The 12,279-nt window shown below is 44.6% G+C and overlaps 1 protein-coding gene across 4 annotated transcripts in view; it reads left to right on the plus strand.

Moving 5' to 3' along the window:
* KIF24 (kinesin family member 24) overlaps positions 1-12,279 on the plus strand; it is a 61,285-nt gene that overhangs the window by 37,077 nt on the left and 11,929 nt on the right. For all 4 annotated transcript variants that reach the window (XM_061613255.1, XM_061613260.1, XM_061613271.1 and 1 more), the window contains exons 7-10: positions 5,232-5,353; positions 6,790-6,895; positions 9,208-9,279; positions 10,091-10,200. In XM_061613255.1, coding sequence (XP_061469239.1) covers positions 5,232-5,353; positions 6,790-6,895; positions 9,208-9,279; positions 10,091-10,200 — 410 coding nt within the window. The remainder of the gene's footprint in view (positions 1-5,231; positions 5,354-6,789; positions 6,896-9,207; positions 9,280-10,090; positions 10,201-12,279) is intronic.

Consider the following 12,279-nt stretch of genomic DNA (forward strand, 5'->3'; position numbering starts at 1 on the left):
TGTTGGCACTCTACAATCTTCCATTCCTATTTTCTGACACGTCTAGCTGCAAATAGCAGCCATCCTACTTGCTAATGGGCGGTTTATAAATGAAACAAATAAATAAAATAAATAAATAAAATCCTGGAAAGCACTGGAAATGATCTCTGTAGCCCCAAAGTGGCAATTAACATGATGTTGTATTAAAACTTAGCATGATGCTGTCCGCATTTCAGAACAAAACCACCTCTCCCTCCCCCTGGCAGCGTTATCACTTTGTTAGCTTTTGAATTTCTCTATCTCTTCATTGCATTTTTGCAGCTTGCAGAGTAGAACCATTGAAATAAATGGAGTAAAATGGGATCTACTCTTGAGTAGGAGTAGCATTGGCTAATGCTCATTAAATTCATTTATTTTTGTAAGAATTGTACATATAATGAAAACTGAAATTGCAAGAAAGCATTTATACTAAAACTAAGAGTTGTGGAATAAGACAGCCGTTAGTTCTATGAAGAGTAATTTCAATGGAGGTTTGTTTGTTTAATATCCCGCCCTTCCTCCCAGCAGGAGCCCAGGGCAACAAACAAAAGCACCAAAACTACTTTAAAACATCATAAAAACAGACTTTAAAATACATTAAAACAAAACAACTTTAAAAAAAAATTTAAAAAAAGCTTTGAAGACATCTTTAAAAAAGGATAAAAAACATTTTTTTTAAAAAAAGGTTTAAAAACATATTAAAAAGCAATTCCAACACAGACTGGGTTAAGGTCTCAACTTAAAAGGCTTGTTGAAAGAGTAAGGTTCTTAATAGGTGCCAAAAAGATAGCAGAGATGGTGCCTGTCTAATGTTTAAGGGGAGGGAATTCCACAGGGTAGGTGCCGCCACACTAAAGGTCCGCTTCCTATATTGTGCAGAACAAACCTCCTGATAAGATGGTGTCTGCAGGAGGCCCTCACCTGCAGAGCGCAGTGATCGACTGGGTATATAAGGGGTAAGACTGTCTTTCAGGTATCCTGATCCCAAGCTGTATAGGGCTTTGTACACCAAAACTAGAACCTTGAACTTGGCCTGGTAGCCAATGGGCTGCCAGTGCAATTCTTTCACCAGTGGGGTGACATGTTGGTGATACCCTGCCCTAGTGAGCAGTCTCGCTGCCACATTTTGCACCAGCTGCAGCTTCTGGACCAACCTCAAGGGCAGCTCCACATAGAGCACATTACAGTAATCCAGCCTGGAGGTTACCAGTGCATGGACAACAGTGGTCAGGCTATCCTGGTGCAGAAATGGCCGCAGCTGTCTTACCAGTTGAAGCTGGTAAAAGGCACTCCTAGCCACTGAGGTCACCTGGGCCTCTAGCGACAAAGATGGATCCAGGAGCACCCCCAGACTATGGACCTGCTCTTTCAGAGGGAGTACGACCCCATCCAAAGCAGGCAACTGACCAATTATCTGAACTCAGGAACCACCAACCCACAGCGCCCCCATCTTGCTAGGATTCAGACTCAGTTTATTGGCCCTCATCTAGCCCACCACCGAGTCCAGGCAGCGGTCCAGGGCTTGCATGGCCTCTCCTGATTCAGTTGTTACAGAGAAATAGATCTGGGTATCATCAGCATACTGCTGACACCTCGCCCCAAATCTCCTGATGACCGCTTCCAAGGGCTTCATATAAATGTTAAACAGCATGGGGGACAAGATGGTACCCTGTGGCACCCCACAGCACAACATCCAGGGGCTCAAAAGACAATCGCCCAATGCTATTTTCTGAAAACAACCTTGGAGATAGGATTGGAACCACTGTAAAACAGTTCCTCCAGTACCCATCTCACCAAATTGGCCCAGAAGGATACCATGGTCAATGGTATCAAAAGCCACTGAGAGATCAAGTAAGGGTAACAGGGTCGCACTCTCCCTGTCCTTCTCCCAATAAAGGTCATCCATCAGGGTGACCAAGGCCGATTCAGTCCCATAACCAGGCCTGAACCCAGGCTGGAGTGGGTCAAGATAATCTGTTTCGTCCAAGAGGACTTGCAATTGCTGCACCACAACCCTCTCAATCACCTTCCCTAAAAAGGGGGTATTTGTGACCCGGTAGTTGTCGCAGACCAATGGGGCCAGGGTGGGCTTTTTCAGGAGGGGTCGGATCACCTCCTCTTTCAGGAAATGTAATGCACCACTGCTCTCTAGGCATCATAGGTTTTTTAAAAAATTCATTTACATTTTGATAAGGAGTTAATTTAACCAAGTCCCACATTCTGTTCAACCATCTGGGGTTTTATTGGTCATCTCCGTGATGCCTTGCTGCAGTGAGCAGATACAAAACAATTTCAGCAAGCAAGCGTATTATTTGATCAAGACGAAACTATAGATTACCTATTTAATTACTATTATTTTCCTGAACATTATTACCATTCTACATAACCACCTTAGATGAGACAGTCTCATTTCTTAGAGAGAGAATAGCATTTAAGTCTTTCTCAGATAGATCTGTTTTATCCATCTTTGAGGGGGCAGGTGCCATGGAAAGGCTCCTCTGCCCCACTTCATGTTTATCAAATGTTTCAGGGTGTGTATTAGGTGTGTCCACTAATGATTTGAAAAGAACGCTGATGAAAGTTAAAGCACAAAAGCAGGACTACAGCTCAACATCAAAAAGACTAAAGTAAGGACAACAGAAGATTTATGTAACTTTAAAGTTGACAGTGAGGACATTGAACTTGTCAAGGATTATTAATACCTTGGCACAGTCATTAACCAAAATGGAGTCAATAGCCAAGAAATCAGAAGGCGGCTAGGACTGGGGAGGGCAGCTATGAGAGAACTAGAAAAGGTCCTCAAATGCAAAGATGTATCACTGAACACCAAAGTCAGGGTCATTCAGACCATGGTATTCCCAATCTCTATGTATGGATGTGAAAGTTAGCCAGTGAAAAAAGTGGGTAAGAAAAAAATCAACTCATTTGAAATGTGGTGATGGAGGAGAGCTTTGTTCATACCATGGAGTGCAAAAAAGACAAATAATTGGGTGTTGGAACAAATTAAACCAGAACTGTCACTAGAAGCTAAAATGATGAAACTGAGGTTATCATACTTTTGGCTCGTAATGAGAAGACATGATTCACTAGAAAAGACAATGATGCTGGGAAAAACAGAAGGGAGTAGAAATAGGGGAAGGCCAAACAAGAGATGGATTGATTCCATAAAGGAAGCCACAGACCTGAACTTACGAGATCTGAACAGGGTGGTTCATGACAGATGCTATTGGAGGTCACTGATTCATAGGGTTGCCATAAGTCGTAATCGACTTGAAGGCACAGAACAACAACAAAACTGGGTGTGTGATCAGAACAATTGTTCCGTTTAAGCATCTTGTTAAGGAAAAAAATGGAAATTGGAGCAAGAAGAAGAAAGCAAAAGGAGAGTTAAAAATATCTTACTTAAATTGTCTTTGTGACCTCTGAGTTAGTGACATTTTAAAGAATTACTTTCCATGGCTTATATCCAACAACGTTGTCCAGTTAGCACAAGGACTTCCTTTTCCTGCACCCTCTGGAGCAGATTTGAGAGGGTTCGTGGGGAGAGGAAGTCCCATTGCACACACAGAAGTGCTTTCACTCACGGGACGACCTTGTTGGATACAACCCCAGGTTTCCATGTTTGGGGTTAACAGTTTTGAGGATTTTACTTATGTATTTGGGGCAATGTGTTCTGCAGTGCTTCCTTTCCCTGCTCTGGATTCACAATCAACAGCTTTCAGTGCTGAACAACCTCCATGCCTTTGTTCTTGCCGTTCAGTTGCTTCTCTCCCTCTTCCCTCATTCTGTTTGTGTTGGTGGGTACTTCACTTTTTGTACCCTGTAGTAGATGTAAATTTTAAACCTGAGGGTCTCTGCTCTGCCTCCCATTCCTCGTTTAGTTCTGTTGGCCAGGAATTCCAGTTGCTGTGGCGGCGTTTTCAGCCTAGCTGTTGACTTTAGCCATATTTTCTTCACTGTTGGCCATGGAGAAAGGTGAGCAAGATGACACTCCACACTGTACTCACAAAATCCTTTGATGTGACTTGAACGTTGCGGGCAGGGAGAGAAAAGGCCCAGCTCATGTGCAGCCTTAACAAAATGCATTTTGCTTTGTTCATTTCTGCTGTGCAGTTGTTCCACATGGGCAGGTTGTGAAGGAGTTTTACAGATAGTCAAAGTGACAAATGAGCCACATGAATGGACCTTGCAGCAGTGACGAGGACTCAGCGAGTTGTTGGCTTTAAATATCTACCTCTTAGATTTATGGTGGAAAATGGGGATGGGGAGCTGTGGAACTGATGTCTGTCTGTCTGTCTGTCTGTCTCTCTCTCTCTCTCTCTCTCTCTCTCTCTTCCCACCCCCCCGGATGTGTGAATTGGCCTCCTTACTTGAGTCCTCTGGGACATAACAGTGGGCATGTTGCTGGCTAGCATGTCTTGGTACAAATAAACTTTTCCTGTGGTAGTTCCATGGGTAGTTGTTGCGCTTGGCCAGAGGTCCGATTGATCTCCTGGTTGGAGTTTGGAGAGGAATTAATCAGATTGGCTTGCGACTGGCTTTTTTTCCTTTGCTTCTCCCATTGGTAGGTGGCTTGCATGGATCTCTGTGGCTATTGCTCTCTTAAGCACCTCTTGCATTGCAGTTGCTCTTTGCTCTGTGGGTTGAACAGCCTGAGCCTGATGGCTGGATGAGTGGGCTAACGTTGTAATCGGTTCTATAGATGTTACTGTGCAGTACGCCTTTTTCAGTCCTGCTTGTGGCACACTGGCCTCATTTGCATGTAATGGCCAGCCAAACTAAGGTTTACCCGCGAATGAGCAAGCAGGCTGGTACCTGGAAATAAAATTGTAGCACCTTCAGTCCTCCCCTGGTTCTGCTGCTGCTGCACTGCCAAAGCTAAGCCATGGTTTTGTTAATGTTACATCCAAACTGTCACCCCCAACAAACAGTGAGTGGTAGATGAAGAACAGCCTGCTACGTGTGAACAAGGCCATTGTGTTTAAGCTTGATGGAACCAGTAGATAATTCTGGCTGGGACTGGGGACTGTCTCGTCCATCCAGGGCCCATAATTCCATTTGGAATCCTGTCATCGTTTGGAATTTCAAAGCTCTGCAAATAGAAAGGGAAGATCTGAGTAGGACCATCGGTTTTCCAGTGATGCTTTCTCTTGAGATTCTGAATAGTTTGGGTATGTGTAAAATGCACTTACTGTGCTCCTCGTTCATTCCAGGCCATTCTGAGAGGTGGGAAAGAGCGCAGCACAGGGGCAACCGGAGTCAACTCGGATTCCTCCCGTTCCCATGCCATTATCCAGATTCAGATTAAAGACTCAGCAAACAGAGTCTTTGGGAGGTGAGCAGTAATGAGCTGGGAACTTCCCCTCATGCCTCCATGGCCACTGGAACCTGGAGAACATGAGTCTTGCGGGCCTTTTCTCGGAACGCAGCCACTGTGTAGAGGCTTTTTGAGATTGTCTTTGCACGGCAGTTGTAGTTCATGCTCTCCGTGTAAATTCATGGAGATCACATTGTGTGTGTAAGCCATCCCCAGGAGCTGCTCCTTTTGTAAAAAAGCTTGCATGGGAGATCCTGATCATGCATTTCACTGCTTCATGCCCACTTTGTCCTACTGCAGTGAAAGCTCATTATAACATGGGGGTTGGGAGACAAAGGATGCACCCGTGTTATAGTGGTTTCACGTTATAATGAAAAGGTTAAAGCCAGAGTTGTTTTACTCGGAGGACATGGTCGTACCCATAGTGCATCTGAAACCACAGTACAGTGAGAAGCATTATAACAAGCTTTCACTGTATTCTGAGTGCAGAATTTGGCATTTGTTTAGGGCAGGATTTTGGAGTGCCTGCTCCTTACATGCACGAGCGCTCTGCAGTTCTGCATGATTTAGACTGGTGACCTCTAGGGGACCCGAATACTCAGCTCATCGGAAACTACTGGCAAAATGCTTGTGAAAATTGTATACCCAGCCTGTCCAGTGTATTTTCATCACGCAGAGGGGGTTACACCAATTAAAAACAATCCCATAAAAGAAAGTAAAACAACATAAAAACATTCTAAAATGAGGGTCCACTGCTCAGCCAGACAAGAGAAACGCTTGTTGGAACAGGAAAGTTTTAACCAGCTGACAAAAAACAATGAGAGAGGGCCAAATAATTCTCAGTGGGCAGTGGGCATTCCAAAATCTGGGTGCAGCCATCCAGAGGCCCTTCTCTCTTCTCCTAACCAATTGATCCTCAGCTACACACGGAACATGGAGAAGGGCCTCACCAATAGATCTTGGCGAATGGACAGAGCAGTACAGGAAGAGATGCTCCCTTAGGTGTCTTGGATCCAAGCCATTTAGGGCTCGAAAGGCAACTACTATTCCATCCTGGCTTATACAGTCAAAGAGTCTTTTAAGTCCTTAGCAACACCTCTGCCAGAGCAGCTTACAATCAGCATTAATGCATTTCCTGTCGTCAAGATTGCAGTCTAAAAGACATGGCACAGAGGGATGAAAGGATGGGGAGGGAGGGAAGAAGCAAGCCCTCGCACCACTTCTTAAAGTTAACAGTTCTTACATTGACCAGCAGGGCGTGGTGGCAACAGTTGAGGTAGCCTGATGGCATGGCTGCCACTCTGTAACAATTGAAGGAGGGCCAAAGGTGGGATGGCTTACTTAAACGGCTTTGAGCACGCCAGTCTCTTGGCCTAGTTTCCTCATAGCAAAAACCTCACTCTGGACTCGCTGGAGGAAAGGCAAGAGATGCTAAAATAATTTTGGTTTTCCAGGATCTCGTTCATTGATCTGGCTGGCAGTGAAAGAGCAGCTGATGCCAGAGACTCTGACAGGCAGACGAAAATGGAAGGTGCAGAAATAAACCAAAGTCTTCTAGCTGTAAGTTGGTGTGCAGTGCACTTCTTTTTATTTATTTATTTATTTATTTTTAAAACTTATATACCGCCCGACTAGCAATAGCTCTCTGGGCGGTGAACATAGATACAATAAAATACAATATAATACAAAACATCAGTCTAAAATCAAATTTCACAGTCTAAAAACAGCAAAGGCTAAAATCAAATTACAAACATTACAATCATTAACAAAAAATTAAAATGCCTCGGAGTAGAGAAAGGTTTTAACCTGGCGCCGAAAGGATGATAGTGTCGGCGCCAGGCGAACCTCCTCGGGGAGACTATTCCATAGTTCGGGGGCCACCACTGAGAAGGCCCTTGATCTTGTCACTGCCCTCCGGGCCTCCCTATGAGTCGGGACCCGGAGGAGGGCCTTCGTAGCAGACCGTAGTGTACGAGCCGGTTCATAGCGGGAGAGGCGTTCCGACAGATATTGAGGTCCCGCGCCGTATAAGGCTTTATAGGTTAATACCAACACTTTGAATTTGGCCCGGAAGCGTATTGGAAGCCAGTGCAAGCGGGCCAAAACAGGTGTTATATGGTCAGACCGCTTCGTTCTTGTTAGCAGTCTGGCCGCCGCATTTTGCACCAGCTGTAGCTTCCGAACTGTCTTCAGAGGTAGCCCTACGTAGAGCGCATTACAGTAATCCAAACATGAGGTTACCAGAGCATGTACTACTGATGTAAGATCCTCCTTACTCAGGTAGGGACGTAGCTGGGCTACCAATCGAAGTTGGTAGAACACATTCCGTGCCACCGAGGCTACATGAGCCTCAAGTGACAGGGAAGAGTCTAGAACGACTCCCAGACTACGAACCTGTTCCTTTAGGGGGAGTGTAACCCCATCCAGGACAGGATATGTATCCACCATCTGATTGGAGAAACCATCCACCAACAGCATCTCAGTCTTATCAGGATTGAGTCTCAGTTTGTTAGTTCTCATCCAGTCCATTGTCGCGTCCAGGCAACGGTTCAGCACATTGACTGCCTCACCTGAGGAAGATGAAAAGGAGAAGTAGAGCTGCGTGTCATCAGCGTACTGGTGACAACGCACTCCAAAACTCCTGATGACCGCACCCAACGGCTTCATATAGATGTTAAAAAGCATGGGAGACAAAACCGAACCCTGCGGGACCCCACATTGGAGTACCCACGGTGTCGAGCAATGTTCCCCAAGCACTATCTTCTGGAGACGGCCTGCCAAGTAGGAGCGGAACCACTGCCACGCAGTGCCTCCAACTCCCAACTCTGCAAGCCTCTCCAGAAGGATACCATGGTTGATGGTATCAAAAGCTGCTGAGAGATCAAGGAGAATCAACAGAGTTACACTCCCTCTGTCTCTCTCCCAACATAGGTCATCAAACAGGGCGACCAAGGCCGTCTCAGTGCTGAAACCGGGGCTGAAACCCGATTGAAATGGATCTAGATAATCGGTTTCATCCAATAGCGCCTGGAGCTGGTCAGCAACCACTCGTTCCAAGATCTTGCCGAGATATGGAACATTTGCCACTGGTCTGTAGCTGCTGAAATCCTCTGGGTCCAGGGAAGGCTTTTTCAGGAGTGGTCTCACTGCTGCCTCTTTCAGACAGCCAGGGACCACTCCCTCTCGCAAGGAGGCATTTATCACTTCCCTGGCCCAGCCAACTGTTCCCTCCTTGCCAGTTTTTATTAGCCAAGAGGGGCAAGGATCTAGTACCGAAGTGGTTGCACGTACCTGTCCAAGCACCTTGTCCACGTCCTCGAACTGAACCGACTGAAATTCATCCAACAAAACATGATAAGACTGTGCACCAGACACCTCACTTCTTTGAGATCATTCAGTGGTGGAAAACTGACAACCATTATTGTTACTCTTCTCTTTTAAGTAGAGACCTTATTCCAGTCTGCATCTGTGCTAGAGCTGCTTTTTGAGATGTTTTTCAAGCTTTTTTTAAAAGATGTTTTTAATGATAATTTTGTTTTAATATGTTTTTAAAGATGTTTTTATATATTCTAAAGTCTGTTTTTAAGATGTTTTGGCATGTGTTTAGTGTTTCATTTGCCACTTGGGCTCCTTCTGGGAAGAAGGACAGGATATAAATTTTATCATCATCATCAACAACAATAATAAATAATAATTCTTGCCTCAGTCAGTGCCAACTTGGGAAGAGCCAGGGAGGAGCTGGCACTATCCTCTAATTGCGAGACCCCTCCAAAACGTTGAGAACTTCTTCTCTAGAGAGAAGTGTGGTCTTGTGAGAAAACAGCTGTGTCCTGTACTGCTGTGTGATGCCACCTTTTGTTGTCTGTCTTTAGTTGAAAGAATGCATCCGTGCACTGGATCAGGAGCATGCTCACACTCCGTTCAGGCAAAGCAAGCTGACTCAGGTAAAACCCATTTTAATACCAGGATGAGTTTCATATTTCCCAAAGTCTGCTTTAAACAGTTTATCCAGGGCTTATGAATGGGAAGAGGATTAACTGATGGGGTCAAGTTACAGGAAAATAACACCTTTCTGTGCTCCAAATTTTCATAGTCTTTAAACTCTCTCAAGTGGATTCTACCTTCTTCCCCAGTGCATTGTAGTTCTGCAAGGATACTGTAAATTCCCTGATGAAGTCCCAGGTCTGCTCAGTTACAAAATATCATGTGGCCTGCTTGGATATCTGGAATAAATTCTGAATTAAGAGAATGATAAGCACCGCAACAGTTTTCTCAAGGAAGTGAGGAGCTGCATGGTGGAAAGACACCTTAGATTGGATAGCTTACATCCCAGGAAGTACTGCACATGTAGACCCAGTCAAATTCTCACTCAGCCACTGGCTGAAGGTTATCTAATGCAGTTCATGGCACTCACTGTCCTTCTCTCTCTCAGCCTCTCATACCTCACAGGGTTGCTGTGAGGATAAAATGGGAGATGGGAATGATGTATGCCACCTTGAAGTCCTTGGAGGAGGGGTGGAATATACAATAAATGTAATTAACAAAATCTGAGTTCCCTTCCAGTACCAAGTAGCATAATGCACTAATTTTTGCTGGTGACTGTATATAGTTTAACTTTTGAAAAGTGGTTAGTATTATTTTATTTAGTTCATTGTACATTTTGTCTTCTCCCAAAGGTTCAAGGCGAGTAACAACAATCTTTAAACATGTATTTTATGATCAAGAGCTTAGAACATGCCTTCCTTCCCTTTCAAGGTCCTAAAAGATTCTTTTGTCGGCAATTCCAAGACCTGCATGATAGCCAATGTCTCGCCCAGCCACATTGCGACTGAGCACACCTTAAATACCTTACGGTATGCTGACAGGTAAGTGACAGAACTGAAATGAAATAGACTCCCCTGGAATCAATCCTGGGCCAAGGGAGGCTCACCATTGTGGGGGTGAGATGCAAATGCCACTTTAGCTGCCTAGTTTACTTACAAGGTGGCATGTTGCTGGTTCCTATCTCAAGCTGTCACTTATTGTCAGGAGTGGGTAGAGGACTGAGCCCTTCCATCCCTCAAGTTCTAAGGCAGAGCTTGGAAAAGTTACTTTTTTGAACTACAACTCCCATCAGCCCAATGCAGTGGCCATGCTGGCTGGGGCTGATGGGAGTTGTAGTTCAAAAAAGTAACTTTTCCAAGCTCTGTTCTAAGGAATGTGCTGCTGGTCTTAGAAATGAAAGCTTTTCCTAAGCAGTCTTGGTTTGTGGTCTCCTCGCATTATTTCCCAACCTACTTACTCTACAGGTTTCTTTTCTTCATGGGAAATGAGATAAACAGCACAATCTATCAGGAACTTTTACGTTGCAAGTCTCACTGAAATTACCAGGAGCTGCACAGTAATAAAGATGTCTAATGATGGGCTGCTGTCCAGAAGCATGAACAAAAATGCTGTTCAGATATTTCTCAGAGGCTGAGACTTGTTGAAGACCAGCTAGAAGCTATCTGTAGCTAGCTGATTCAAAATAACAAGTGCAGTGCCTATTCCTAGCCAAGTTACAAATGTTTAGATCCACAACCTGCTGTACCCCAAGGACCGATGGTGGATGTCAGCATTTCTTGTACTAAAGGGCAAAGCAAAGCAGAAGAATTCTCTGCTAGCAAATTTGTAGCAGTCTGGTGGGTGCTATACACAGACAGAAAACCACTGAAATAATACAGTCCTTATCAGGGGACTCGGAAGCTCCATGGGGTGCAGTCAGCAGTGAGGGCAGCAGGATGAATTGGGTGATTCAGGAACATCTTTCTCAGGTTTAATTTTGAGGAAGGGCTTTAAAGAGAAGAGTAGCTTGATGAATCCAGAGGGGGATGAATGTTCAAGGCACAGCAGAAACTGGAACCAGGGAAGGAGACAAAGCAAACCAAGAAACAACAAAGAGACACAACATTCAGGGCAAGAGAAGAGTCGGGAAGAAAGAGGGAGGCAGATTTGAGAGAGAGAGAGAGAGAGAGAGCACAAGAGAGAGCGCAGATTCGACTCTGAAAGTTCTGGCAGGAGAGAGATGAAATCATGTGGCACATGTGGAAAGATCTGAGCACATCATCATGAGGCACACCCAGACCACAGAGAGCGGCTACACTGCAAGCCTGTTGTGCGGGAGTCCTCTGTTAGCCATGACAGCTAAATAGAACCTTCACGTTCAGAGGCCTGTTCAGTCCCCCTCTACAGACTAGTTGCCAGCTGGAATTTGGGATGGGCTATTACTGTCTTCAGGCCCTGGTTGTGAACTTCTCAGAAGCATCTGGTTGGCTTCTGTGGGAATCGAGATGCTGGGCGAGAGGGACCTTTAGTCTGAGCCAGCTGGACACTGGTGTTCTTTGTCAAGCAGCTTTTAGTTTGTGTGTTTTCCTATTCATATGCATTAATTCATTATTGGCATAAGGGAATTGGGTTGCTTGCAGATGTGGGTTGTCCTTGGACAAGAATGGTCGGCTATAAATTTTTTAAAAGGCTTGCTAGGCTAATTTTGGCCACATACCAGGGCAAATACCATCTAGCATAATCTGGAGATGTTTATTTGGAGGAGGCCGCTAAATAGGTTGGCTGTGTAACTGAGAAAATGCAGCCCTCGTCTACTCATTTGTGTTGGGGAAATACTCTTTAAGGGACACCTTTCATCCACGCCCTCTGCTGGTTAACTTCCTATGTGTGTTTTTACCCAGCACACATAATTTTATAACTACTGTAAATAATAATACAGATACTACTTTAAATAGAAAATTTACAAAAAGTACAAATGTGAAAAATGGTAACATAGGTATTAGGATGCTAAAACATTCCAAGTTTAAGTAAACAAGGCCCGTTTATTAAAGTCAAGTGATGACCACTCCCGGACCATTTCTTTCTCTAGCTTGTAAAAAAAATATATAGGTGATTTTTTAAAAACCTCTTAAAAACAGTAT

Source organism: Rhineura floridana, chromosome 1 (genome assembly GCF_030035675.1).
Source record: "Rhineura floridana isolate rRhiFlo1 chromosome 1, rRhiFlo1.hap2, whole genome shotgun sequence".
Lineage (NCBI taxonomy): Eukaryota > Metazoa > Chordata > Lepidosauria > Squamata > Rhineuridae > Rhineura > Rhineura floridana.